The 27,846-nt window shown below is 39.5% G+C and overlaps 2 protein-coding genes across 2 annotated transcripts; one reads left to right on the plus strand and one right to left on the minus strand.

Moving 5' to 3' along the window:
• Positions 1-168: 168 nt before the first annotated feature.
• ida (anaphase promoting complex subunit 5 ida) lies at positions 169-5,935 on the plus strand. The gene is made up of 14 exons (XM_065483956.1): positions 169-297; positions 937-1,112; positions 1,164-1,252; positions 1,315-1,736; positions 1,885-2,032; positions 2,095-2,300; positions 3,105-3,222; positions 3,281-3,409; positions 3,468-3,683; positions 4,194-4,387; positions 4,440-4,683; positions 5,311-5,485; positions 5,540-5,616; positions 5,664-5,935. Exons 2-14 carry the CDS (start codon positions 947-949, stop codon positions 5,769-5,771), a joined length of 2,292 nt encoding a protein of 763 aa, XP_065340028.1. The 5' UTR covers positions 169-297; positions 937-946; the 3' UTR covers positions 5,772-5,935.
• LOC135939513 (myb-like protein X) lies at positions 5,798-24,909 on the minus strand. Its single transcript, XM_065483961.1, has 6 exons — positions 24,729-24,909; positions 22,326-22,762; positions 16,785-17,327; positions 15,854-16,034; positions 7,263-7,918; positions 5,798-6,857 (listed from the first exon to the last, which is right to left on the minus strand). The coding sequence occupies exons 2-6, from the start codon at positions 22,685-22,687 to the stop codon at positions 6,677-6,679; spliced, it is 1,923 nt and encodes a 640-aa protein (XP_065340033.1). The 5' UTR covers positions 22,688-22,762; positions 24,729-24,909; the 3' UTR covers positions 5,798-6,676.
• Positions 24,910-27,846: the final 2,937 nt, after the last annotated feature.

Consider the following 27,846-nt stretch of genomic DNA (forward strand, 5'->3'; position numbering starts at 1 on the left):
AGGTGTGAAGAAACGAAAAAAATGACGAAATACATAAACAACAAGCATTATTTTTGAAAGCAAGGCGTCACAGCCAGCATCCATGTTCCCTTCAATTCCTTCGTGCCCGGCGCAGCCGGCAATATTTGTGACGTCATTTGACCAGGAATCCTTTGCGTTCTGTTGGTGAACCTGACAACAACTGTTGTTGTTTGGAGATCCACCCCCTTTTTTGAAAGTCAGACAAGTTTTACGTCCAAATCTGATTTTTAATATTCTTTCCCTCTGAAAGTTTCATCCAGCTGAAAGAAAAAACAGGTAATGTTGGCTGCGTTTCGTGTTAATCTACATTTTAGCGAGTTTGACGGCCCGTGACATAACGTGGTGGATGGAAATTATGTGATTTATTATAGTTTTGTGTTCTGTATGTGGAGCTACTGGCTGCGCTTCAGGCTTTTCCAACTACATAATACATTTATAGATAATATTATTTTCTTAAATGTACGAAGAAATGGACTTGATGAGCACGAATCATGAAATTTCAAGGAATATTTACCATATTTTCCATTATTTCTATTGAAGTAAAAAACTTAACTAGAAATCAACGATCTTTCATCGCTCTGATTTAAAATTCCTCTGCAGTACGAATTTTGCTGTGGAGGTAAAGTACTGCTGATGAGGCCTGTCGAACAAGGCACAAAACGAGAGCAATTAAGTGATATTTTCTTTTACAATTTATAGCCCTCCATTCCTTATTTTAACAGTATTATTTTCCGTAAATTTTTGTGTAAAAGAAAATCATCTTTTTCGAAGAAGAAACAAAAAAAGACGGATCAAATATGATGGAAAAATATGGATTTAAAATCAACTAGATTCGGAACCAACTCGCCAAATTTTGAAACACTGCATAGATCAAAACCTTTTTAAAATTTGTTAAACAAGACACATTTATTCTAGAACTGAAGCGATGGACGACAAAGCGACTGTCATCGACACAGTCCTCTTCCAAGGGGATTCGCAAAAGGAATACATAACACCCCACAAAATCACGATTTTTACTCTGATAAAAACCTATGGAGAAATGAAATTAAGAGTCTTCAAGGCAAGAGACGATAATCTTTTAATGCAAGAAGGTATGATAAATTATAAATATTTTAAACAATTTATTACTTTTTAAAATTCAGGCGAATCAACTGTAGAGGAGAGAACGAGAATTGTAACAAATCCGAAACACAGGAGAACATTTTTTATGCTCATTCTTAAACTACTGCAGGTAACTGATTTTATTTATTTATTTATTTAATATCTCTAATTCATTTTTTAATTTGATCTCAGGACCCAGACCCTACTCTGGCCGAACTGAATCTGGTTTTGTTGAACAAGCAACACAACCTGTTCCAAGACTTTCTGCCGGAATTTCAGCTGAACATGTTGAAAATATTGAGCTCCGGCATTGAAGGCCTGATGAACTTGGTGAAGAAGGTTTCCCAGCTACTGGTGGAGCCAAATGCCCAGAATCCGATCATCACGAGGAGGAGTGTGCTCGGTCACTTCATCCGCCGGACGTCGGTCATCTTCGAGCAGAGCTCATGCACCGGCGTCGTCGCCATCATGAAGGTTTTCAGCGCCTATTGTGCGGCCTGTCCTGAATTCATGAAACCAATTCAGCCAAACTCCAAAGCTGTTCCTGTGCTGAGCGAGGATGAAAATGAGGAGAACCGACTAGAATTGAATTCCTTCAAAAATGTGCATGAGAAGTGAGTTAATTTGACAAAAGGAGCGGAATATTGACTAACAAAGAAACTCTAAGGTTTTGATTTTTTAGCAAAATTATTACAATTGTGTATTATTTTTTAACATGTTTGAAATTAATGCCAGAGTAATCAGTTCCTGAACGGTTTTCAGATCTATCCTGTGGACCAGACGACAGGCAGACCTATTTCTGGCTCAACAGTCAGTGCTTTTGCAGAAGAACGACAGTTCCATCAGCACGAAAAAGCTGCACAACAACATTCAGCAGCTCCTCCAAGCAAATCCTGACTGTGCCGAAGCTGTGAGTCAAAGCGAAATAATTTGATTGAAAAGATATTGAATCTCTTGTTTGTATTCCATCAGTACTTCCTGGCCTTCCTAAATTTCCTGCGCGTTCGAGACTTTCCCGCAGCCCTTCACAGCCTGCACAACTGCTTCGACAGGGGTGGTGGTCTATACTTTGATCCGAACAGCAAGCAGCTCTGCGGCAACAGCAACGACGAGAAGGCCAGAAGCTTCCGCTACGGCGCCCTCAACCTGGCCATGCTCTATGCCACCTTTGGACACAAGTAATTAATTATATTTTTCTTTTGTAGTTAATCAATCTATTTTGTTAAAATCTAAACAATTTATTCAGGTAGGGAAACGAAACACTGCATGTTTTTGTTAAGAGATAATTTGATTAAAAAAATCGACAGATTTCATAATATCATGATGATTTTGAGACAAATTGATCGATTCTTATTTTTTAATTTTCTGGAAAAGCCCATGAGTTTTATAGTTTGGCTGGGAAAATTAAAATCGAGCGTTAGTAGTCAAATTGTTTAACTATTTTAGACCTGAGTGCCAGGTCCAATAACTCCATTTTTTTCGTTTGGAAAAAAATTATAAAAAATATAATTCCCTTAATTTTCAGATTTTCATTTTAGTCATTTTTTTCAGATATAAAAAAAATCATGAAAATATTTGTCAGCATGAAAAGTAGGACTTTTTGCTTGTTATCCCTGTCCGCTTTTAGAATATGTATGGGTTTTTTGCTTCACGGTAAACCATGAAAGACTTTCAAAGCCCCAGACAAACATGTAAATAAAAATTCAAGTTTTGCTTGGAATGTCAAAAATGAGCCTCTGATCAATTAGTTTTGTCAAATATTTTATATTCATCTAAATCGTGTACACAAAATCAATTCTGAAATTTGATATTATTCTTCAAAGACCGTAAGTTATTGCTAAAATCGTTAAATTGAATAGTTGTATCTTCTTGTACCTCCAAAATTCCTTCAAAAATTGCTTTAAACTAAATTCTTTCTTATTTTTCTAAGCACTGTTGAGCACTAGTTTTATTTAATTCAACCGTTATATTTTTCTCTCCAGAAAAGAGGCACTTTTTGCTTTGAAGGAATGCGTGATGCTGGCCAGAAGTGCGCATTGCAATTTCTGCCTGCAGCATGCCCTCAGTTGGTTTTGCAAATTGATCGAGCAGCCAGGAAAGGTATCACATATAATTTAAAAAATTTTAATTTTCTAATAATTCAATGTTTCTACTTCAGGAAAAGTTGATGGAGTGTTCGATTTCGAGGAGCAGCGAGTTCAATCTGGGATATTTAACCTCTCTTGCAATCCAGTCGCTTTCCCAGCACGTCTCCGACCAACCCTTGGCTCCAGACCGTATCTTTGAGGTACTTTCAATTCAATCAGGCGTCATTTTTATTTATATATAACCGTTTTGTTTTGCAGCTGTTGTCCCAGAGCGAAGTCCTCAACTGCCAGCACTCGCTTCAAGATCTAACAAGCAACGTGTTTGCGCAAAAAGCGAGCTTGTGGACGATCTACGGCAGACCAGCGATGGCCAGTTTGTATGCTCAGCTGCTGCTCCACTCTGAGGCGCAGGACCACAATCCTGAAGCGACCTGTGCTGCTGTTTGTCACCTCGCCATGCAGTTCATGGCATTTGTAAGTTGAGAGCTCTATTTTTTTTAATTTGGAAAAGAAATAAACGATATTAAGGGAATTTTAAAATTTCAAAATAGTATTTTTTATAACAGAAGAAAAAACTGTACTTTCCCATTGAAATAGGCCATGTTCTTATTTATTCCAACCAGTTTAGGCTGTCAACTGCAGTCCTTTTTCATGGACTAAAATAACATAACTATAATTCATACAGCAAAACTTACACAAAATGCAATATTAAATTTTACTGTAAGGTACATCTATAAAGACTTTCCAGATTTAATCAAAAATACATTTTTAAGCAATGATAAGAATGTCCTGTTTTTTCTTCTCTTAGATCCTCAAGCTTAAATTGCTACCTTCAATGACAATATTTGTTAAAAAAATGCAGTGTTTCCTTTTTTAAAAAATGCTGGAAAATATCATTTGAATTTTTAATTAATTACATGTTTTAAAATTTTTTATTTAGTTGAAAATGCTTTGAAAGAAAAATAATGCTTGATAAATTTTTAGGGTGATCAAGTGTCTAGTGCAGCCTTGCTTTCATTCGCCAGAGAGCGGTTCACACAGCTGGACATTGAACGAATTTGGATGCGCTGCGAGCAGATTTTGGGCTTCATCCATTTCCTGAACCAAGGTTCTTGGCAGCTTGCGAGAGTGGCCGCCGAGCAGCTCAGCTCCACAGACAAGGCGGAAAGCACTTTGAGGTTTGCTTGCAACCAAAGCTACTAAGAAATTTCCTAAATCGAGAAAAATCAGGATGGCAGAGCTAGAGTTTGCGCAAGGAGATCGCGAAAAGTCGCTATCACGGTTGGAGACCGGCCTGGTCTCCAAGGAGCTGGCTCCTTTGATTCAAATCTGCAAAATGGTGACCATCTCGAGGCTGCTTGAGGAGTGTCCCTTTTCTTACACCAACCATTTGGTGAAGGCGCTAGGCATGGCGTCAAGCCATCACCTGGCGCCGCTGCGCTACAAAATCATCCTACAAATTGCTGAACACCAGGTGAGCTTCTAATTTTCAGGGTTTGCCAAAAGAACGGAGAAAAAGTTTGTTTTTCGAGTTTCTGTAACTATTTAAAATGGGATATTTTTATGGCTAAATTTGAGAAGATCGAGTTTTTTTCTGAGCTTCCAATCAACAGAACGATTTAAATGAGCTTGAATCTTACCCTTTAAAGCCATTTAAATAGTCTTTATAGGCTGTAGGTCTGAGGAATGGTGCATAATATTGTATCGCGTCAGGGAATTTTTCTCGCGATTTAATTTTTCAGTGGAATTTTTGAGTTTTAAATTAACTTTTATCGGTTTTCAGTAGTAATAATGCAAAATTATTCTTATAATTACGTTGATAAATGGTGTTCTATTCTTTACTAAAATCACAACTATGTTTTCTTTGTTACAATTATGCAGTTTGAAAGCAATTTTAAAATAATTTACTTTAAAAAAATCAGTCTGTGCATCTGGTGCAATACTCTCCAAGTGAAAATATCAAAATTTCAACAAAAACGTAAGATAATATTTATTTAGTGAAAAACGTGTAAATGTTGCTAAATTTGTTTGTCAAAAAACCTTGTGAACCCATCTATTGTGCACCAAAAAACCTTGATTTAAAAAACTCAATATTTTTCAGCTGCGGATGGGTCTTGTAAGCCAAGCTCTGCTGCTGGTCGAGTCTGTGATAACCTTGGTTTTAACTCATTGCTCTCTGCTGGACCAAGCGACGTTCCTGTTCTTTAAAGCAAAGTGCAAAATTTACCAGTGCCAGCAAGACCAGCCAGAAAACGAAGACCTCTCAAGCATATTAAGTAAAAAAACGCCCTTTTTTACAGCAACTATTTTAAACAGCGTAAAAATTACAGATTTGCTCAGCAAAGCAAGGCAGAATTTTGAGAAAGTGCAGGCTGTTGATAAAGTGAAGGAAGTTCTTCTTTGCATGGTGAGTCGATTGTTTTTTCCTAAAATTTTTCCTAATTTTTTTTGTAGCTGCTTGTGTACCACGTGCACAAACTGGAAGCGGACAAGTTCCGAACGGCTTTAGAGCTGAGAGAATTTGAGGATCAACTGGCGTCGAGAAAGACGTCCCACGTGTGATGTGTGAGCAACGAAACGAACTGGAGTTGTGTTTGAGATTTATTTTAACATAATTGTACAACACAGTTGTGGCAGGTTTGCTGCGAAATATGTTAGGGCTCTTGTTAGTTCGAAAGTTTCGTCTTTTCAATTAAAAAATATAATAAAAATCACGCCTGCCTGAAGTTCTTTGTTTTATTCCGAATTAAGAGAGTTAAAAAATCTGGATGAGTTCATTTCTGAGCAAACACACAGTCTGTGTTTCCTATTTCGGAGTGGGCGGCGCCTCTTCCCTGTCACTCTCCTTTAAATGTGCGCTTTTGAGAGACTAGTTGGATGTTCACACCTGTTAAAACGTTAAAGAGAGATGCTAGAAATACGCTTAGGTCGACGAAATAATGGGAGCGCGTTCTTTGTCCAAAAGAATCTGTCCACATGGGTGACTCGGAATTTGTCGGATAATGGAATTTTGATCAATGGATGCCTTGCAAAAATAAAGTTTTGAACAATTCTGTTTTTTAGTTAAATTCCAAATCACCCATTTGGGACAAATTCTTTACGGATAAAAGTAAATCACCCCAAAATAATATGTATAGCTGCATGGCGGCTCCACTTGTGCCGCGGCGCCAATCGTTGTGTTAATCGCTTTGGGATTGCTTCTTCCAAAATCACCGTTCAGATATCACTAACTGTTAATGTGTGTCACAACCCCGTGACTTTTTCATCACTATTTTATGGCGTTTGTTAAAAACTATTATCTTGAATGACTCATTCTTTTCTGTCTGAGTTTAGTCGTCGGATACAATACTTAATTGTTAAGTAATATATTGCCCAGCTTTCGTGCAATCTGATGTGGTCTGCTCCGCAGACCAAGATTCGCGAACAGAATTATTTGCGTAAAAAGTCTGATCGAGTGCTTGCGTGGATTAAAGCCCGTTTACGTTGGTCCTCGACTTGTACTTCGGGGTGCGACCCCTTTCCAAGCTGCTGCCGCTTCCGCCCAGCGACTCGATGGAGGCGGTCATCCGGTTCGGGCCCCTCGGCGGCTTCGTCAGGAACCTCTCGGAGCCTTCGTTTTGGTAGTAGATCTCGGGGTTTCCCTGATACCTGCGGATAAAATCGTTTCCGTCAGTCATTTGTTCAAAATATATTTTGTTTTAAGTTGAATAGACTGCTATAGTTTCATGTTTTCAATTTTTTTTTAAATTAATTCAAATGCATAAACTGCGTCTGCAACAATTTACCAAAAGTGAAAAATTGTGCCTATATTTTATGAATTTTAAATTGTTTTTGGATCCTTCAAATCTGGATTAAATTTATGATATCACTTCGTTTGTAAGAAAATGCTGTGTGTGTGATTGGTAATTTCAGAGATTTATATAAAAAAATCCTCCATCAAACTATTAGCAAAAGAGAAAATTAAAAAAAATATTTGACAATAATTAATTTTTAATTACTCTCGAAGTTCAAGGTTTGCGTTTCGACGAATATAAAAAACCCAAAAAATCTCACCTGCTTGGCCTCCAGGGCGCGAGCACGGAGAAAGAGCGGCTGAGGTTTCTGGTGGGCTTGTGTGCGGCTGCGGCCAGCTCCTCCCTGCTGACGGTGCGTCTTGGTCCGAAGCGTCCCGGGATGTCGCCGACGGCCGCGTTGTGCAAGTACATGGGCTTGGGATCGTTCTCGCTCTCCTCGGAGCTGTTGGCCAGCAGCCTGTTCTGACGTTGCTGGACGCCCCTGCGCGCCCCCGACGGCCCCCCGCTGCTCGAGCCGGACGACGGCTTCTGGCGAGGCTTGAAGTGGCGCCGCTCGAGCGTCGTCGCCGGCTCCGGCGCCGACTCGGGATCTGTATCGTCATAGGCGCGTCTGTGGCGCCGCTGCACGTGCACCTCATTGCCCTTCGTGTTGTTGTTGTTGTTGCTGTTGTTGTTTTTGTTGGTGCGGAAGGTGAAGCGGTCGACTGTCTTAAACCAGCTCAGTTTGGGCGCGTCCAGCACCGACGAGCCGCTGCGCGAGGCTGCCCGCCGCGACGACGGCGCCGGTGGCGGTGCGTGGGTCGCGTGCATGCTGCTGCTGCGCTTCACCGGACGCCGCTGCTGGTGCTGCTGTTGGCTCGAGGAGGATGACCGCGCCGGCTGCTGGGGCAACGGCTTCAGTTCGTCACACGACGCCTGCGGCAAAAGACAAGAAAAATAATTGGATTAGTGTGACACTTCTCTATGGTAATCGTGGGTCTCGAAATTCCCACCGGATCGAATATATTTTGTTGCCTCGATCTGCGGTGGTTTAGTTTCCAGGCACATATATGGACTGTGACGGACATTTTTTTGACAGGGACATCATGGTGAGACTTGTGAAAAGATGCCCACTAAAATTTAAACACGGTCTCAAGGAATTGTTTAATGAACAAAGTAGCGGCTTGTTCTTGCTCATTTTAAACATTATTTGTCATATTTGTGGATCGGACTTTATCCGTGCGGTATTAGCGAGTAAAAAATCCGCTAGAAAAGTCCGTTTTACTTTAAATTGCAAATTGAATAATCAAATTAGAGCTAAGAGACGGATAAATTTCAGAATATGCAAATATTTCGGTAAATTAAACAGCGTTATTGTCAATGATATTTCGCCAGATTTCGATTCCTCTCGTCGCGATCTATAAGCGAATTTCTCTTGTGGCGAAATAAATTGTGATTTGCAATAAGGAGACAGTGCTTGCTGCTTGATTAGCATGAATACTCCAGAGCCAACTTTCACAAACATTTAAACGGCAACCTGGAAAAATTTTAGCTCTTTTCCAATTTTCCGAACATATTTCAGGTAAAGACTAAAATTATTTTCGAACACATATACTTTCACAAACAAACAAACAAACGAACAGTTGTTAGTTTCATAAGGTCTAAATTTTACAGATGTGTGATTTCGAAATTGCTCCAAATTTGACCTGGGCTTTCAAACTCGGGTGTCTATGGCAAGTAAACGCCCTGAGCAGAGGCCGTAATTAATTTTTCATTCACATGCACCGGTAAAAGGCACCTTTCCTTAACGCGTGCGGTGCCACAAAAGCAAATAGCACATTCTTTTTTGATTAATGGCCTCCATTGAGGCGGCGTTCCATGTTAATTGCAGGTTTGCAGTACACGCAGTTCACGGTGGCAAAAATAAAAACGGCAGTAATTGAAGTTGGGTCATTTTAGCATAACGAAGCACCGTTATGCGTATTTGCATCGCCTACGTCAGAATTTTTCTCTCTGCTGTGACACAATGGATGCGAATCACTTACAGGGAGAGCGCACCTACATTAATCTGAAAAAAATGTCCGCGTTGTTAATATATGCACCGCACAAACAAATTCGCCAACACCTTGGACATTTCTTTCCGGCGGCAGAGTTGCTCCGATTTCAGCATTAAAATTCAGGGCAGGAAAAAATATATCGGCGTGCGTAGCGCATTACACGCCCTTTCATTGCACTATTAAAGTATGTGTGCTTTGCCAGCACGATTTCGTCATTAAACTATATGAAACGCGGTGTGTGCCGCTGTTTGCGCTTTTGTCGTGTCTTGTTTTCTCGGTAAACACCAAACCTGGAAACCTGAATTCACAGAGACGTATTTCCACTCTCGCAAGTGAGATGCTTATCGAGGCTGCGCGACTGCTCGTTTCATTCAAGTGAAATTATTTACACTAACCCCGATCAAAAAGAGAGTTTCGTTCGATTTTTCGCCACCGAAACGGAGATTTCCCCTCAGCGAGAGCTATCGCTGACGAAACAATCGCATTGAGTGAAGTTTTCCCATTAAAGTGCCAGAGATGGAATTAATTTTCTCTCCGTCCAATTACTCGTTCATTTGCATCGAAATTTATCATCACTTGGCAGGCTCTGCGCGCGGCTGATTATTAAAATAAAATCTCGACGCGCAGCAGCGGATATTCTAATTTAATTTCTTCTGTGGCAGGCCGATAATTCCTGCAGCGATTTATGGTAATTAAGTATATGCACCACGAGAGGACGATGAGCCAAATTTATTCAAGCGGTGCAGCATTTTTCCCGGCAAAATACACGCGGCTAATTAAATTGGAGCCTGTTTCTCTCGGCTGTATCTCATCAGGAAATGATCGAGTCGAAGCAGGCGGCTCGCTTATACGTGCGTGGGCGATTAATAATGCCGATAAAAATGAAAGAGAGCTTGCTGAGTGAGTGAGTGTGTTGTGCTAAAACGCCAGTCTCTCGCTTGCTCGCTCCGGCTCATTGGCAGCTCTCTGCATATTGCGAGGGAAGTGCTACTTTTCGCACGTCTCGGCTGCAGAGGTTGAAAAGTTACGCCACGGCAGAGGTCAAGGAACTCTTGAACTTTTTATGGCAATTTTAGCAAGTTGCTACTGACACTTGACATGGGATAGAAAATTGTTGGTTCGTAACAAATAGAAACGGTTAATTTCTATTGAGGCTTAAATATTTTAGCCGTTTTTAATTTGCATTAAGATATCCTTGAAAATATTGTGCTGCAAATCAAAATTTTATTGGTTTCCTCATCCATCACGTTAGTTTTCTGTTTTGATTGTTTTTAAATTAGAAATCAAGCTTTACCAAATATTTTGTGCTGCAAGTCGGTTTTCAAAGTATGTTTTTACTGTTCAACTTGGAAAAATTAGCACTAAGATAAATTCTTAGATGTAATTAAATTTTGCTAAAAGAATTTGCCAGTAAAATTATCTTTAATCTGTATTGAAAGTCTGAAACTGTGTAAAAAGATTTCAACTCATTCATTGACAAGAAAGTCGCTTGTGGATAATGCAATAACAGTCGAAAACCATCTAAATTGGATAGAACCCGTATAAAATTTCATCCTTTGAGAAGAATGAAAAAAATTAGTTGTAAAGCCATGCTTTTATACCTCTTGAAAAGTATAAAAAAACGGTTGATTGAACCTGTCTCAATTCTGTTTTCATAATTTGCATTAAATTAGGAAACAAAAGGTAAAATTATTTTCCTGAAAGGATGCATATCAATTTGGAGTAAAATTATGCACTTTTACGTCCACAAATTATTTTGAAATATTTATACTTGACCTATTAAACTTGATTTAAAATTTACCTTGCTTTGCAGTGTGCACAATTACCTCGCATTTAAAATCTAGGAAATCGAGCTTCTGCGCACTTATTTTGCATTTGAAATTTCCATGAATGGCGTCAATTGAATAAACACGGACGTTTCGATTTCAAGGTGCCCTTTGCAAAAGACAATGATCATGATTCTCAGGCTCGTTTCGCAACACGAAGGTGTTTTTCAATTATGTTGCAAGGCAAATAAGGGCTCACCTGATCCTGATATTACACCGACGAGAGAGATTTTACGCAGCTGTCATTTTTATTACATGACTTGGCGCAGAGAGCGAGCGGCCGCAACACTTTACTCTACATACCCGGTCATTAGCATGTGCATAAAAGTCGCGGGCGTCACTATATGGCAGTCATTTAAAGTGGATATGTGCTGGAAAATTCTGAAAATGATATTTAACTTTACCTTAATTAATGCTCTCTGAAAATTGGAAAATAACTAACAATTTCCTAGGTTGCCGTTAAATTTAATGAGAAAATTAGCTACAAAGTTTGGACGTTATATTGCACTGTCTCTTGATTGAAAATGTTGATTTATATTTCAACAGGAGAAAATTTACCTCATAATTTGCACACCGTTAGATAGATTGAAACGAGAGGAATCGAAATCAAGCGTTTAAAATACGTAAAATATATCCGTTTCATATTTTGAGAAATTTTAAGAATTCTGAAATATAACTGTTTCTTGGTCCTTATTCAAAGAATAATCTGTTGTTTAACTTAAAAAACTTGGAGTCAACTTCCTCAGAAATTTGAAAAAATCCGGGAAATTTATATCTTCCAAACCTTCAAATTTACATAAAATATTTTAAGAATGATTTTTTGCCAATTTTTCAGTAAAGATATCCACTTTAAAATGCAAATAATAATTGCTTTCTGCATCATCCCCCGCTGAAAGAGATGTATTATAAATATGACGCCCGCGGCAGAGAAAATTAAATGTACTTTCATGATGCAGAGAATTATAATAAGAGGCGGCTGCATCAATGGGCAGCTTTTCCTCGGAACCTGGCGTCATCGCAGAAGATCGCCTCGCTTGATGAGTGCATGTTTTTATTTTGCTTTAAGACTCATACAATGCCCGAGATGATGGTTGTGCATGCAAAGCGCGGATAATCCTGCGTAAACCCACGGACGGACGTATAGAGAAATGTATTCGCGGCGTTTGTGCGAGTGCAGTGAGCGCGCACAGAGTAACGGCGGATGTGTGTGTGTTTGTGTATGTGCACTGTGATGCATGCATGATAGTATGCCGAGTAAAATTTGCATCGTAAATAAGGAAACGACAGAAAAGTTCATTTATAAAAGGCTGCATACAATGCTCCGCGCGCGTTTATGTACAATCATACACTCTCAGGTATAAAAAATGAAGATACAGTTGCACGCCGCGCCGAGTGTTCAAATGAATGGGGAAAATACACATACACACGAATAATAATAAAGAGAGAAAAGCAGAAGCGATGAAATGAGCAGATTTCCAGACAGAATGAGGCTCCGTCGTTATTCTGATTCACAGCTGCGATTGAGCCTTTGTCTTGTCAGATTTTCAATCTCGGCTCGTTTCGTTCGATTTCTAATTTGCATTCGGATTTTATAAGACGGCTCCAAGATGCATCATTCATGAGATCTCTTTGTTTGAAGGATCAGCATTTCAAAAATTAAATAAATACTGGTCTTTGAGAGGATAAGTACTGCATCCATTGTTATTTAAAGGCGAGAAAACAATGCGCAGAAAACTAAACGTGCGGCAAAGGTTTTCGAGACAAATTTATGCTCAAATCTATCAATTCAGTCTAGTTTAAAACTGTTTTCAGAGGAAAACCCAGAAAATCCTGGTTATCAAAGTAAGATGAAACACTGGAATTCCATTTTTGACAGCGCCAATCGATTCTTGAGAGTTGAATTAGGTGCGGCAGCCTAATCACTTGGTTGACAATTCGACAAGACGTGCCGAAAATTGGCGGAAACATAATAACCTTTGAATGAGCGATTTTTTGTCAGAGCCTAGCAAAATGTGTGACAAGAACCAATTTAAGGAACAAGAAGCGTTTCTAGGATTTGACGCAGGTCTAAGATCATGAATTCGAGACAGCAGTGCCACAGGGAAAGCCATCGGACAGCCATAGCCTTGTGTGGCACTGCTGTCTCGACATCTTACAATTAGTCTAAAAGCCAATCACAGAACCGCTCAATTCTCTGATTGGATGCCGGCTTTATTGTGGACCTTTTTCAGACCAAAATGCCAACTTAGAAACAGTTTTTAAGGTTTTTTCAGCACGTCATGTCGAATTGTCAACTGGATGATTCGTCTGCTTAACCCAATTTGACTCTTGGCATTCGATTGGTACTGTCAAAAAATAAATTCCAATTATAATGCTTCTTTAAGGCGGCATCCCCTCTGACGGAAAGATCTCACCGAGCGAAGAACCAAAATCTGCCAGTAAATTGAGAAAATTTATCCCAAGCTAAGAGGACTTACAATAGAGAAGTACCAATAAAAATCCTGATGCCTCTTTTTATTCATAGCTCGGAGCAAAATGATATGCAAATGCTTGTACCAAGAAGTGCAAATTCATGATTTTTTGCTCAGATATATTTTGGTTTGTGTAGAGAGACCAATAAAAATTTATTGCCTGATTCTCAAAGCAAGCCCGCTGCTTTCATTAAAATGATTCCGATCTCACGCACCAGTCTCGATAAACGATGATTGCATTAATTGTGCTGTGTTCGTCCAGCAGACAAGATTTTTCGGAATGCAGAGTCAGCAGTCAATGTTGATGTGCACGTTCAATAAAAGAGAGTGCACACTGCACATGCACAATAAACTGCATTCCGCGCGTTCGCCCAAGGTCAGCGGGACAATCAAAAAGTATTATACACTGCGTTGCCACTTTTCACCCTCTACCCTGAGAAAAAAAATCATGCAACTCTTGTAAAAAAAGTCAAAAACCTGTTTAATATTGATGGAAAGAGCTTGTTGAATGTGAATCCTGTAACGTATTTTTATCTTTTGTGTCTGCATGTGTCCGAATAATGAATTAAAAAAGAATTTTGTATTATTTCTTTGCTCTTTCATGTTAAAATTCCATCATTACTGCAAGGAAAGCTGTCAGTTTTTCTAATGTAAATATATATGACGATATTTAATACGTTATTTTATTATGGGACCAAAAAACTCGATTGATATATATATGTGCTTCATTTCTTAATGAATATTTAAAGTAAAAAAACATTCCTCCTCCACCGTGGTGACTCACGATAAAATAATTCTCGAAACAATTAATAAATGCATTTTGAACTCGTCACCTCTGAGAGAATTTCAGCCACGCATTCACAGTAACCTTTGAGGTGTGAATTGAAACATACTTCTCAATCACATTCCGAGAGTACATTGTTCACTTCTCTGCGCTGGCATATTACGATGTTTTGTATTATTGTTTTGATCGGGCGGCGAGATCGAGAGCCCCTTGGGCAGCTCGTGGGAGACCCGTGCGCTGAAAACAGTGAATTATTGCCCACGAGAGCGCACGGGGAAACCAAGTGTGAAATTCCGGCCGGCGCGTCGTCTTTCTCACGAAAAGCTCGATTTTCTCATTTGCATGACTTTGCTGCAAATAATACCAAAACACTGGACCACGCGGAGCAGAGATCCGCAAATTTAAATCCGCGTGCGTGCGTGTTGTCTTGCGGAACTGCTCGGCGTGCAGAGAGCGAGAGATGCAAAAAGGCCCCACTTTATGGGCCTTTCAGGATGTTTCTCTTTGCGCATATAATATACATACGGGTTTGTACAGGATGGACCCGGGATTGCAAACTTTGCGAGACTTTCTTGAATTAATAGCCAGCTTCCCATTCTAATTGTAATTTTCAGCTAATTAATTTAAAAAATATTTAAGGGCTTTCCAAAGAAAATAATCCAGAAGTCACGGGGTTAATTTAGGGAATAATCAATAGTTTTATATATTTTAAACCGATTTTGCTTTAAAGTCGCTAAAAATTCGAAAAATCATCCGATAATGAAAACAAAAAACTATATGGTGCGATAGAACTTGTCAAAGAGACCAAGTGAGGCCTCGTCGGGACCATGAGCCCCAGCCCGGGCTTGAAAACAAAAAGTTCAGATATGTTCCAAACAATCTCCATGTTTTTTCCAAGTAAAATACTCAACTCCTAACCGGTGGACAGAACTTTACCAAAGTTAGCAATCATAATAATCCGGGCTTTTTTTAAAGCACATTTAACGATCTTTAGTACGACAGACGATTGTTAAATTCCAGCCCAACTCGATATAAAATTCAACTCTGGTATCAGAAGAGTTACGAACAAAAATTATTGCCAAAATATTCCGAGGGCAGGAGTCAACGGACCGATCTGGCATTATTTGGCACCCAATCTGCGGGGCACTCTGTACGACGAATGCATCCGAGGGAGCGGAGGAAAGGTTTGCCAGCAAATAAACGCGGCTTGTGTGTGCAAATTCTACACGCCTGTCTGACTCCTTTTTCACGTGTGTGTTGTATTAATAAGTAGCGAGGCTAAAGTTGCTCTCCCGTAATTGGCCATCATTAGCATTAGCGGTGAATTGTGTCGAAAATTGAGCACAAAACCGCGGAATCGTTACGTATTAAAACGTGTGGGCTGGAAATATGAATGCGGGACGATGCATCACGATTTCGCAGCGAATTCCGTGAGCTCTGCATAATTTTGGCCCACGCGGCTTCAAACGAACCGTCGGCGTGTTACGTTACATTTGAACATACACACTCACGCGCCCGCGTGAAAGTTTGAAAAAGCACTTTCGGATCGCAGCAGACATTATCTCCGGCATGTGTGTGTTTGTGTGTGGGTGCTCATGTAAATTTTCACCTCTCGAAGGAAGCAATAATCTGGTTGAATTATGATGTATGCGTGTGCGTTGGTTGCCTTCGGACCAATTTGCCGAATTTCACTTTCTATATTCTATTTGTATGCAAATATAAAGATCACTCACCTGGTCAGTGTCTGAAGGGTCGTGGCTGGATTTGGTCCGGATTATGGCGCGCTTCAACGTCGACGTTTTCACTTCCTTCTGCTCATCGTTGCTGCTGTTGTTTTTGTTCTTGTCACGGATGAAAAAGTTTTTCAGCCTTAATTTCCGCTTCTTTTTTTCTTTTGTTTCCAATGTTTTCGTCCTGCAATAATAACAATCAAACCTTAATAAGTTAATTTAATTTTTTTCAGTTAATTTCTATTGAATAAATATTTCTAGATGTCTGATTCGTTTCCAAGGACCAAATAAGCATGAATTGCACAATTTCAAGTCTTCTTTCGAGCTTCACAAAAAATCTTCACCTATCAAAAACTGAAAAACGTTTAAAATGGTCTACATTGTTTATGAATGTTTATTTTTTCAAAATAATTTGGTTCTTACGTGATTTTTAATAGTTTTAAAAGATGCCTTTTGAAAATGATTGGCACAATAAGAAAAAAATAATATAAATGTTAAGATTTGACCATTTTAACTCGTTAAAATTTTCAATGTAATACATAGGGCATGCTTTCACGAAGAAACGAGAGTGAATTGTTTCAAATTTTTGCAGATATTGTGATTTTCAGATCTGTTAATAGGGTGCATGGATAGGCAAAAAATTTCCCTACTCTTCCGGCTTTGCCTTTTACCATTTCTCAAGCTGTGATAGAAATACTGTAGCTGCCAATATAAAATTGTGAACGCATTTTTATTATTTTTTGTATTACTTTCAAGCCTTTCAAGTTAAATATATGTTATTCATTCAAATTAATTATTAGTTTTAATAATTTCTCAAAAATTACTACACGTAAAATTTTTAAATTATTTAAAACTTTTACTGAACGAGAAGAAATAGATTTAAATTTTAAACCAAATGAATATCTTTACCAGTTCAGAATTAAAAATTACTAACCTGTTATTATTGTCCCTGTCGTTTTCCATGGCTTCCTGCTCGTCGAGGATGCTGAGCGACCTGCGTCTGGGGCTGCCACCTTTTGACGCCTGCTGCACGAGCCTGGCTGACGGCATGGCCGGACTTTCCCTGCCCGCCGTCTCCCTCCTCAGGGTGCTGACCTTGGACGGCGTGCGCTCGGACACCCTGGACGAGGTCCTCTCGGACGTCCTAACGCGGTACTTGGGGTGGTCGTTCTCGATGCCCGAGTCGACGACATCGCGGCTGCTGTGGTCCGACGTGTACCTGCCGCCCCCACCGCCTCCGCTGCTGCTGCTGACGCGCTGTCCGAACTCGTACTTCTTCAGTGGCACGTCGTCGTACCGTTTCTTCGGCGTCAGCTCCTCGTCCAGCCGTTTCTTTGGCAAGTCGTCGTCGTAGCGTTTCTTCGGATACTCGTCGTCGTACCGCTTCTTCGAGTAGTCCTCCTCGTAGCCGTTCCGCACGGGAAGGTCGTCTTCGTAGCGGGCTTTTGGGTAGTCATCCTCGTTGAACAGTACTTGTCTGGAACAGAGACGATTATGACAGATTACGATTTTTGTTGGAATAATTTATGGAGGTGACAAAAAGTTGGAAAGGGTCAATCGATTGAAATGAAACTTTGTGTGTTGATTGCCTCAAACTTTTCCGAATTCTAAAAATTGCCTATCTGACCGGGGCAAAAAATGCGGGATTTTGAAACAAACCAGCTTCAAATTCGAATATCTTAGCTTCCAGAAGTTCAAAAGAAACAAACTTGACGCAATTTTCAATCTTTATGTGGGAAACAAATCGGCAAATGGAAGCAAAAGTCAATAAAATTTGGACGAATCCTTAAAATAGCCGCCCAATATCAAAGGTCCAACATTTTTTCGATGCTCTTACAAAAATTAGAGGACACTATTTTTTAATTATCTGAGATACATTCTCAGTGAAAGCTTAAAAAAGCATTGTTTTTCAGGCAGCGAAACACGAGGTAAATCATTTTCAAATTTTGTCTTTTCGTCGTGGTTTCGAGCAGACTTGATTATCCACTGAATGTAAATAATTATTAATGGCTGTTTTGGGAGTAAGAATTGATTATCCACCCTTTAATGGTCTTCCAGGGGTGGTTTTGGGGTTGCTATAAACTTAAGCCGACATTCCATCATCAGAACCACGAATCTTAAGTCATTTTTTATTAATTCTTTAGGGTGTTCCCAAAAAACATAAATGACTCAATCTCGCATTAATCTGAAGGTCTTTCGGAAGCTGCCTGAAGCCAATAATTAAATTCAAAATAATCATGTTTCATGGCCCAAGGCTTGAAGTTTTGGAATACAAAGTCACGGAATTGAATATGAAATCAAAACGAATTTCAAACTTTCGCTTCAGAAGCTAAGAATTTACGCGAGTAAAATTTATTTTCTCACCAAAATTCGAGTCTCTGGGAGTTTCATTCTCTGGATCGGATGACATTTTTCGGTCTCTAAATTCTTTACTCTACGCCGATTTTAGCGGAATCTTGATTAGCAGAAACCACTTTTGAAAGCATTTTTTCCAGTCTGAGCCGCATGATTAAATTGTCAATCTCCCTCATTTTTTTCAAGCGTAACAAAGCTAATCGTGCTCGCTTTTAAGCTATATGCCTCCTTGCTCTGTAATTACGCTCGTTGATGAAGTCGCAAGAGAATGCGCTTGACAGTTTAATTTAATGGTTATAGTCGCGGATTCCTCTTTTACTTTACAACCAGATAATTGTTTGAGAGAATTTTTCTGCTCTTTAATCCTGGCTGAAAAAAAAAATAATAATTGTTTAGACCTTCTGGACCTGCCGCCCAGTCATGAGAATAGACATATTCTGAAGGCCGCCAGTTCTCGTCTTCCATTCGCGGTCGGATTTCGCTGCCGCCGCGCACGGCACACACGTTTTATTATTCTCAGTTTGGATTCCGAAAACATCCATAATGAGGCGTGACGCTCAATTAAAAATTTAATTTGGAAATTAATTTGGAGGTCGGCAGAGGCAAATTTGGAAGTTAACCTTTGTCCCCATCAATTCAGACGGAGAAGAACTCACTTAATATTAAAGTGGATCTTTACAGGTCAACAATAAACAACATTTTGTATTTTTTACTTTAGAAAGAGGTCTATTGAATTCATTGTTTGTGGAATTCTAGCAAATATGCATATGCTCCATGTGCAAAAAATCAAACCAGGGCCAAACGTAACAATTAAATTTAAGAATTGGCCGAATTCTCGTAAAATCAAACAGGTTTGTCAACGATTTTTCGCTTGATTTCGATTCCTCTCGTCATTATCTATAACGGTGGTGTGCGAATTAAGAACTAAATTTCTTTTCTGATTAAATTAATTCTGATTTAAGTATACAGCGTTCGTTGCTGGACAAGCATGTAAACTTTGAACCCGATTTTCTCAGAAATTGAAACGGTAACCTGGGAAAATTTAAGCTTTTCCTCAATTTTCAGATAATATTTAAAGTAAGGTATAAATTATTTATCAGAATTTTGTAGCACAGATCCACTTTACGGCATGACAATCAACGGCACTTTCCTCTCTGTTTAAAAGGAGTAAAATGACGCGAGCTGGGCGGGCCATAAAAAATGAAGTCATCAGCATCATTTTCTTTTCTCTTTGCTGAATGGGACAGTTACGAGCAGGAACTGGCGGATTGGAAATTAATTGATAAGACCGCAAAAGATCGGAGTTGACTAAAACAGGTAGTGGAATACTAACTGTACCGCGTATCTCATCCTGCGAGAGTGCTGTCGTCGTGACACCGGCGAAAACACGATGTGCGCGGCAAAGATGGAAAATGCAAGCAACCTACCAACATCTGCTCGGAATAACAATTCCGCGTGTTCACTGCGAGAGGATTTTGTTTCCAGATTAATTACCCTGGTAGATCCTAATTAGGATGCAAATCGCAGCGTCGTTGCAGCGTAATTAATTTCCCAGAGCTGCGGCTCTCGAGTGTCGACATTATCTCTCTCCTCTTTGTCTGTTTGATTTGAATGTTAATTAGCGTGTGTTGTGTGTTCGCGCGACACGCACTCGGCCTATATTTTATAAACAATTCATTCATTTGGAAGGATTACACGGAGCAAATTGTTTTAACCTCTCTTTCTCTCTCTCCCGCTCAGTGCGCATATTTTGCATGCTCTGTTTGTTTCAAATTGGAAATTTAACGCCACACTTGAACGCGAGTCACGCTCACAGTTGATTTAAATAATGGAATATACACGCAATTATCGCCGGGATGCAAGGATATGCAAATCAGCTTAAAATAGAAGGCTAATTTATTACTAAACCGTTTTTGTATTTTCATTAAAGATTTAAAAGGTCCCAAATAATAAATTATGCGAGTTGACACACATCGAGGTTAATGGCTTAATAGTTAATACTAACATGCTGTAACGTAAAAACTTGAAAATATTTATAATAATTTCACTTTAAACACGCTTAATTTTTCTATTTAAATAATCTAGATGTTTTCTATATTATAGCTTCCCGATGTAAAGTAATACAACAAAAATTTCATACAAAATAGGCGCTAAACGATTAATAATCGGTTGTCCACGAATTAATAATTGGAAAAAATATATATTTTTGAAAATTTTTATGTCGAAAAAACTCGTCTACCGGATTCTCTGTGTGCAGCGATCATTGGAAGAAAATCTATTACATTTTTGTATTTTCGTTACGAAACGGTATTCGCGGCCAGAAATTAATTGCTATCTAATTTTCAATAAATATTATTTATAGATAATAATAAATTGGGGCAAAAAATAAATTGAAACCAACTATTTTGCTAAGTAAGTTCAGCTGCCAACCACTATTTGCACAAAAAATCTCATTGTCAGATGCAGTGCACATATAACCGTAAACTCTGAATATTGTAATTTCATAAACAATCAACCGTTCCAAGTGTGGGAAATATGAATGCAGTGAGACAGTAATGACTTCTCCTCGGTGGTGGTGTGATAAAGGTGCGCGTTTTGTGTTCAAGGGCAGGCAGGCACAGGTAGCTGCTCACACACTCGGGTGAGGAATCATTAACATCTAAGTTCAGCAGTCAGGCAGTGACTTGAAAATCACTTTGAAATTCAATCAGGGAAATCTCGACCAGTCAGTCTCGTGACTCGGCGAGGCCGGAGGTGTCGTTTAATCGCACAATAATAGAGAACGCACATGCGGCGGCAGAGCGAATTTACCTGCTGCTCGAATGAGAGAGCCAATTGGAATAATGACAGGGCGAGCCTGGCAAAATGATAGTGATAATAATAAAACGCTGCGGCGCGGCGACACACTCGCCGAAAAAACGGCACGAGGGCCTTCACTCTCGCGCAACAATCGAAATCACTTAATCACTATCACCACATAGCACGCTCCATTTGCAGCCACAAATGGCTGTTGTGCGTCCCACGCGCCCAATAGTGCAAGTCACACACGCACACACCTTCTCAGTCTTTGCGGACAAAACTGAAGAACGGCGAACACGACCGGGAATGTAAAAAATATATGTATTTTCTACTCCGAGATAAATTTCGTGCGTTGGAGAACTTGTTATTATTTGAACAGAGCAGCTTTGATGGCGAATGACCCTTTTGTGGCTTTAACACAAAAATAAAATGAGCCTGAACGGTATTGGGTGGAGACTTTTCAATTTTATAGCTTAAAGTGAATTCAGATGTTTGAATGAATGAAACCTTTTTAAACACGACAAATTAAGAGACCGGAGCCAACCTTTGGCTGAACTATATAAGAATTTAAATTTAATTCGCTCTTTATCTCACACAGTTTGAAATTATTGAGCCCTTTTAGCATTGCATTAAGGGCAGTTTCCTTCTCTATTTAGCCTCTCGTTTGTAATCAAAATCCCTGTTATTTTTTTCTAAGATCTGGTCAAGAACATATTACCATCAATTATTTTGCCATATATGGACCAAATTTTGGACTGCTACGATGATGAAGGCCAGATAATTTCCTGTACAAATATTTTATATCCTTGAAGAAAATCTTTATGGTACTCTACGATGTCTTTGAATTATTCGGGAGTAAAAAAGAGAACAAACCGGGTCAAAAGCTAAATCCAAACGAACCTATAAACCTTGGAATGCGACAAATTTAAAACTGTCTCTCCACATCTCGACGTCGTCACTTTTTCCTAGATCCACAATTAATTTCAAAGAAGTGAGTTTATGCCTTTCGTCATCTTCTTAGGAGCCGTATCCCTTATCAACATTTTTACTGCGCATAAAACTAATCTTTTTCATCAACCGAATTTTTATACAGAAATAACTGTCACGCTGGCCGTGGGAATTTGTCAAAATTAAAAAAGACGGAATTCCGCGTGTCCCGAGAAATAAAGGGAGCAGCGAATGCGCGTGGGGCCGACAACAACAAAGCGCGATCGATTGTCGGAGAGCGAGCTAGCGAGCTAAGGAACAAAAGCTGGAGAGAACGAGATAAAGCTCGGCGCATATTTGCAGACGCCCATTCCGTGCCGGGCGGCTCACTCACCTGTACTTGTTGCTGAAGGACACCTGTCTGGGCTTGTAGGCGGCGTCGATGCCGAGGCCCTCGTCCTCGTCGGACGCGGCGCCGGCCACCAGGTGCTCGGTGACCTGGGGGCTGAGGTACGAGAATGGGCGGTTGTTGTTGTGGTTGAACTGCTTGCTCGGTGTCACCATCACCTGAGGGCTCACCCTCGTGTGGCTCTGTAGCTGCCGCGCCAAGTGGTTCACGCTGACGCTGCGACGCGGCGGCGGCGCCGCCGACGACGCCACCTCCAGCGGCTCCGGTGTCCGCCGGAGGCCGTCGGCGGCGGCCGCCGCCGACACGCCCGTCTGGCCGTTCATCGTCTTGTACCTGTTCTGCAGCATCTCAAGGCCGCGCCGCAGGTGTCGGGGTCACCTTTGATGGCTCACTCGCTGCTGCTGCTGGTCATTTAGCCGCACCTGCGAAACAGAAGTACGCACTGGGGTTAGATTTTGTTCCTGGACCAACCCTTTTTTCGGCAAACTTTCACAGGGGGTGGAAATTTCTGGAATATTCTCGGGGAATTCATTTTTTAGCTCGTGTTGCGGGACGGCAGGCTATTTTGTTTATATTGCACAATCCAATTATATTGTTCAGTTTCTCCCAACGAGAGGGAAATTTTGACACGTTCGCCAATTTGGCAATGCGCAATTGTGCACCACTGGTTCCTTGCACAAAAAAACGCCAGGAAACCCATCAATATCGGCAATTTTTTTTACCACCTTACAAATATATTTTTTGCACCTAACTAGACAAAGAGTATAAAACGATGTATTAAAATTAAAAAAAAATCCAGTATATTGTGATAACAGATCTCGAACTAGAATTCATTATTTCAATACCCATATTTTGGTCATCTACCATACTAATTTGAGTGCTTTAAAAAATGATATTTTGGAAAAAAACGCAAAGAACGTTTTTGCGATGTTGAGGTAAATGCTGGTTTTTGCGAAACCTTAATTACCCCGGATATGAATATTAAAATTTATGTTTTATTTGCTTTAATACCCTTCTGGTCGATTCAAGTTAAATATTCTTTTATAAAAAAAACCGAAAACCACAATAAAAATTATACAGCGATATTTAATAGTTTTTTTTCCATAAATTTAAAAACAAAACTGATCAACCATTTACTAGTTGTAAAAAAATTAAATGAAATGCACGACATGAATGAATCAGCCTCTAGAAAAAACAAATACCCTGCTTTTATTCATTGTTTATAATTTTCGAAAAACCGTTTTGCAGCGATTTTCATTTATTGCAATTTTTATGATACATGCATAGTTCAATTATTATATACTTTTTTTTAGAAAAATAACGAATGTGTCACGTGTTAGTAAAAAAACTCACTCAAATTATTGATTGGAATTTAACAACGTGTTACAGGTTAGTTATAATTGGCAAAAACCTTTAGATGTAAACAAATGAAATGTTTTTAATAGTTCTTTTACACTGGATAAAAGTAGTTGTAAATGCCATTTGGATTTATTTGTGGGTCTGCTACTATGGGTAGGGAATAGATTTACATGTTGAAATGAAGCTAAAATTCCAATTTTATTTGCAAATTAATTTATGGAATAAAGAATAGACCGGCATAAACTATTTTACGCAGTTAAATCTCCAGACATTGTCTGTGATTGGCCAAAAATTGATAAATTATTGTTATTATTTTTAAATAATTTAAAACTGGCCATACACTCTTGGAAAAATCTTGCATTTCATCGTAAGAGATTTATTTTCCTTTTTGTACTTGCATTAATTTAATTTAGAAGTAAGAAATTGGACTTAAAGTGCAAATCTTTTGAAGAGGCGTGCAGACGATTTTCGCCTTGCTCGTCTCAGTGAGTTTCGTGCATATTTAATGAGGAACCTCCGGTGTGGTCCGCGCACAGTTAAACGACACACGATACCGCGCTGAATGGCCCAATTTTCATTGTCTCGAAACAATGCGTGCACCTCCTTAAAGCAACAGTCGTGTCCGATCCCCCTGTGCAATGTTTCCATAATTATCGAATAACGCGTGTGTTCGGCGGCTTCACCCGCTTCACCCGGCCGCGCCAGCAAAATTAGGCTTTATGGCTCCGCGCGCATCGGCAATGGTAAACAACGCTGCCAATTAAGCCGCACTTTGTGAGTGAGCATCTCTCGCCCGTGCAAAATAAAATAAAATGAGGCAAATTTGCATTCGGATCGGCTAATAATAAACACATGACGTCAGTGTAGCAAAACTGGTCTTGGCCGCTCGTTCGCTTGCTCGTTGTTTTAATTCACTTTTGTCCGCGCGCAGAGCCAAATTAGGAAATGGATCGGGACGCACATACACACACACAAACTGGCACTCGCACTGTCCGGCCGATGCGAAATTCGCAAAACAACATGACCAACCTGTGTTTTCGTATATCCTGGGAGCTGGCCCACGCGTTCAACTCTCCGGCACGCGGCTCCGCGTGAATTTCGGGGATGGGCACCCCCGGGGATGCTCGGAGGGAGGCGTTCGGAGCTCTGGAGGAGCGCAGGTGGCGTCGCGTGCAACTCTGAGTCGAGACTGACGAGGCCCTTTGCGCGGTGCCGCAATCGGCCAGGGTGGGGGCCGTTACGTAGCTCGCTCACTCCTTCTATGGCAGCGAGAGAAAGGTCCAGTGCCTGCCGCACGGCCGGCCAGGCTCCTTCCTTCGGAGAAAACCAAACGAAAACAGCGCCGACACGGCCGATTATGCAAATATTATAAATAAAAGTGTTTTGTCCTGCGACTCGGTGCTAATTCGCGCCACAAGGCTAACCAACTTTTCGTTCGCCGGGCCATCCGAAGAGCTGGTGGGCGGCGGCGGCCCGACCAGCTGCGGAAAAATTTCCAGACTCATAAATTTTTGTGGGTGGCACGCGGTGTCGCAAAATCTGCTAAAACAGCTATTGGCAAAGGGAGGGCACAACGCACTTGGTCAATTTGATTTTAAGACACGTAATCATTGGTTGTGGACACTTTTCTTGCAGCGTTTTATCGGCAAAATCCTATTTACTAACTAAAATTCTCCCTGAAAACCATAATATACCTTATTTCAATCTCTGAAAGAAAATCAACTTTAAAACATGGTTCGCAGTTCGCACAATTTTCCAAACTGTGTTTTTACAACAATCGGTTAAAAATAGCTTGAAATGTCCCATTTGTGGTAGATCATGGGAATTTTTTTTAATTACATGTCATAGCAAAAATCATCATCAATTTGCAAGTTTTAAGATCAGAGGTGTATTTTTTTAAAATTAAAATGCAGTTAAACTTTATTTTTTGGCATCTCAGACTTGAAAAATGCTCAATATTGCCTTGAAAATGTGTTTAATAGTATACCTATACGTAAACTGAAATTAAAATGGAATGATTAAAGAATTTAAATTTAAAATATCGAACAATATTATCGGAAAATTATTCTTCAATTGCCAACAAAAATTTAGCGCAGTATTCAACATTTGAGAGCACCAAAAATGTGGAATATCACATGTTTTTGTACCGTATAAACAGTAAAAACAAATAGTTTATGTTTTTAAACTTGAATGAAAAGCACATTGACAATCTATATAACCAACTATTGGGGAAAATTTTTTCAATCATCATAGAACAGTGGGTGTTTCCAATTTTAAATCGTAATAAATATAAAAGTGCTTGCATTCTCAAACGGCAAAAGCGCTGAAGTTCATTTCGCTAAAGAAGAAGTTCTTCACAAAAACCGTTAAATCATTTTAACCTTTGCAGAAAATGTTCTCTGAAAAATTCCTCAAGGCTAAAATTTTCCCAGGTTATCGCATGAATTTCTGAGAGAATCAACTCGAAAGTTTGTTTGGTTAGTGGCAAGCATTGTCTGCCAAAATAAAATCGTGACTTTTTCGCATTATGAAGAGAATTTCCTCCCAAACCACAAACCGTTGAAAATTTTTCAACGAGGAGTAACAAAATTATTTACATATTTTTGCTCGACATTCAAGAAGGTTTTTCATTAAAAGGGAAAAAATTGAATTCAGTTTTGTGCAAAAATCATTACAACCACTCTTCAATTTTTATAATAAATGACAAACCTATTGGATAAATAATATTTTTTTGCTGGTACGTTGCACTTAAGGGCAAATATTTTAATTTTTTGTTTGGTTTAATGACGTTGACCTTGCATGACCTTCAGATAATAATTTATCTATTACTTCATTTAACTACCCTGTTAAACGCATCACTTATGATATTTTAAGATAACAAATCCCGAGTTGGAACAGGAAATTTTCTGATTTCTCAGGAAGTGAACATTAAAAATTGAGCAAACAGAAATTTTAAATTTCTCACTTCCTGACCGTACAAACATATGGAAAACTCCTCCCTCCAACTTGGGAAATTTTCTTTATTCGTTTATTTAACATCTTTTTTCATTCTTAATCGGTCAAGGCAACACGCCACAACCTCACGCGCAAATTGTTACTATTTGAATATAAACATCAGTTTAACATAATAATATTTTTTACGATTTATACCATTCCTCAAGTTTGATTGAAATATCATTTTAATCAGAGCAAATTTTAACTAACTTGGCGCATTGAGATCACTCTCCACAGTGTTTCTATAGTTTCTCAACAACTTATTCATAAGGCAAACACTCCACGTTCGTAGCTAAGCTTGCAGCAAACGCAATCAATGCCATTCATCCGTTTGTTTGTCTCCGCGGTGTTGCATTGAACGCAAGCCCACCATCTGCTCCTCGAAACGCGTGCTATCGCGGCAAAATAGAATAAAAGCCCACATAAAAGTGTCGATTTCTTCAATGTGAGAAACCCATCCGCCCACCTGTTGAGTGACAAAACTTTCGACTTGTCTTCCCTCGCGTGCACATATGCATATGCGTGCAATACGCGAGAGCAGCAGTTAATCATTTTCCACGAGCACTCAAAGCAAGCGACCCGCCAGCACGTCGCGGCTTTCGCAACATTCCGCCTGCCTGCCTCCATGCACATGGTGTGTATGTGTGTTGAAACGTCACGTGTGTGTTGTGATTTTACATTGTATATTCGCACATGAACGCGTTCGTCGCGATTTGTCGCCCGAGATGCGTCCGCGATCTGACCTTGGACGCCGATGTAACAACTGAAATGTTAAAGTGGATCTGCGCTGCAAAAATCTGAATTTTTTATCCTTTTCTGGAAATTGCGAATTTTCTCCTCGGTTGCCGTTTAAATTTATATGAAAATCGGTGACAAAATTTGCAAACGGTGAGCACTGTCTCCCAATTGAAAATGAATTTTAACTGGAAATATATTTTGCTATTGCTGATTCGTCGGAATAGGACTTACAAAAAAAGTTAATATTTTACCAATAAATAAACTGACCAGCCATTTCATTTCAAAGAAAGCTTTATTTCTTCAGAGATATATTAACAAATAAAGAATCCAAGCTAATTTTCAGTTTAAATTGGTAATTGATAATTTTTCAGTCAATTTGCGTGCTAAACACGCAATCAAGTTGTTTAAAATCACT

The sequence above is a fragment of the Cloeon dipterum genome, chromosome 3, assembly GCF_949628265.1.
Source record: "Cloeon dipterum chromosome 3, ieCloDipt1.1, whole genome shotgun sequence".
Classification (NCBI taxonomy): Eukaryota; Metazoa; Arthropoda; class Insecta; order Ephemeroptera; family Baetidae; genus Cloeon; species Cloeon dipterum.

What these genes read in the sequence shown, in the direction of transcription:
- ida (XM_065483956.1), top strand. Translation starts at nt 947, where the DNA reads ATGGACGACAAAGCGACTGTCATCGACACAGTCCTCTTCCAAGGGGAT. An exon ending in TAATCTTTTAATGCAAGAAG is followed by an intron (nt 1,113 to 1,163) that starts GTATGATAAATT and finishes TTTAAAATTCAG; the next exon opens with GCGAATCAACTGTAGAGGAG. An exon ending in TGATCGAGCAGCCAGGAAAG is followed by an intron (nt 3,223 to 3,280) that starts GTATCACATATA and finishes TTTCTACTTCAG; the next exon opens with GAAAAGTTGATGGAGTGTTC.
- LOC135939513 (XM_065483961.1), bottom strand. Translation starts at nt 22,687, where the DNA reads ATGCTGCAGAACAGGTACAAGACGATGAACGGCCAGACGGGCGTGTCG. An exon ending in TCCTTCAGCAACAAGTACAG is followed by an intron (nt 17,328 to 22,325) that starts GTGAGTGAGCCG and finishes TCTCTGTTCCAG; the next exon opens with ACAAGTACTGTTCAACGAGG. An exon ending in ACCCTTCAGACACTGACCAG is followed by an intron (nt 7,919 to 15,853) that starts GTGAGTGATCTT and finishes CTTTTGCCGCAG; the next exon opens with GCGTCGTGTGACGAACTGAA.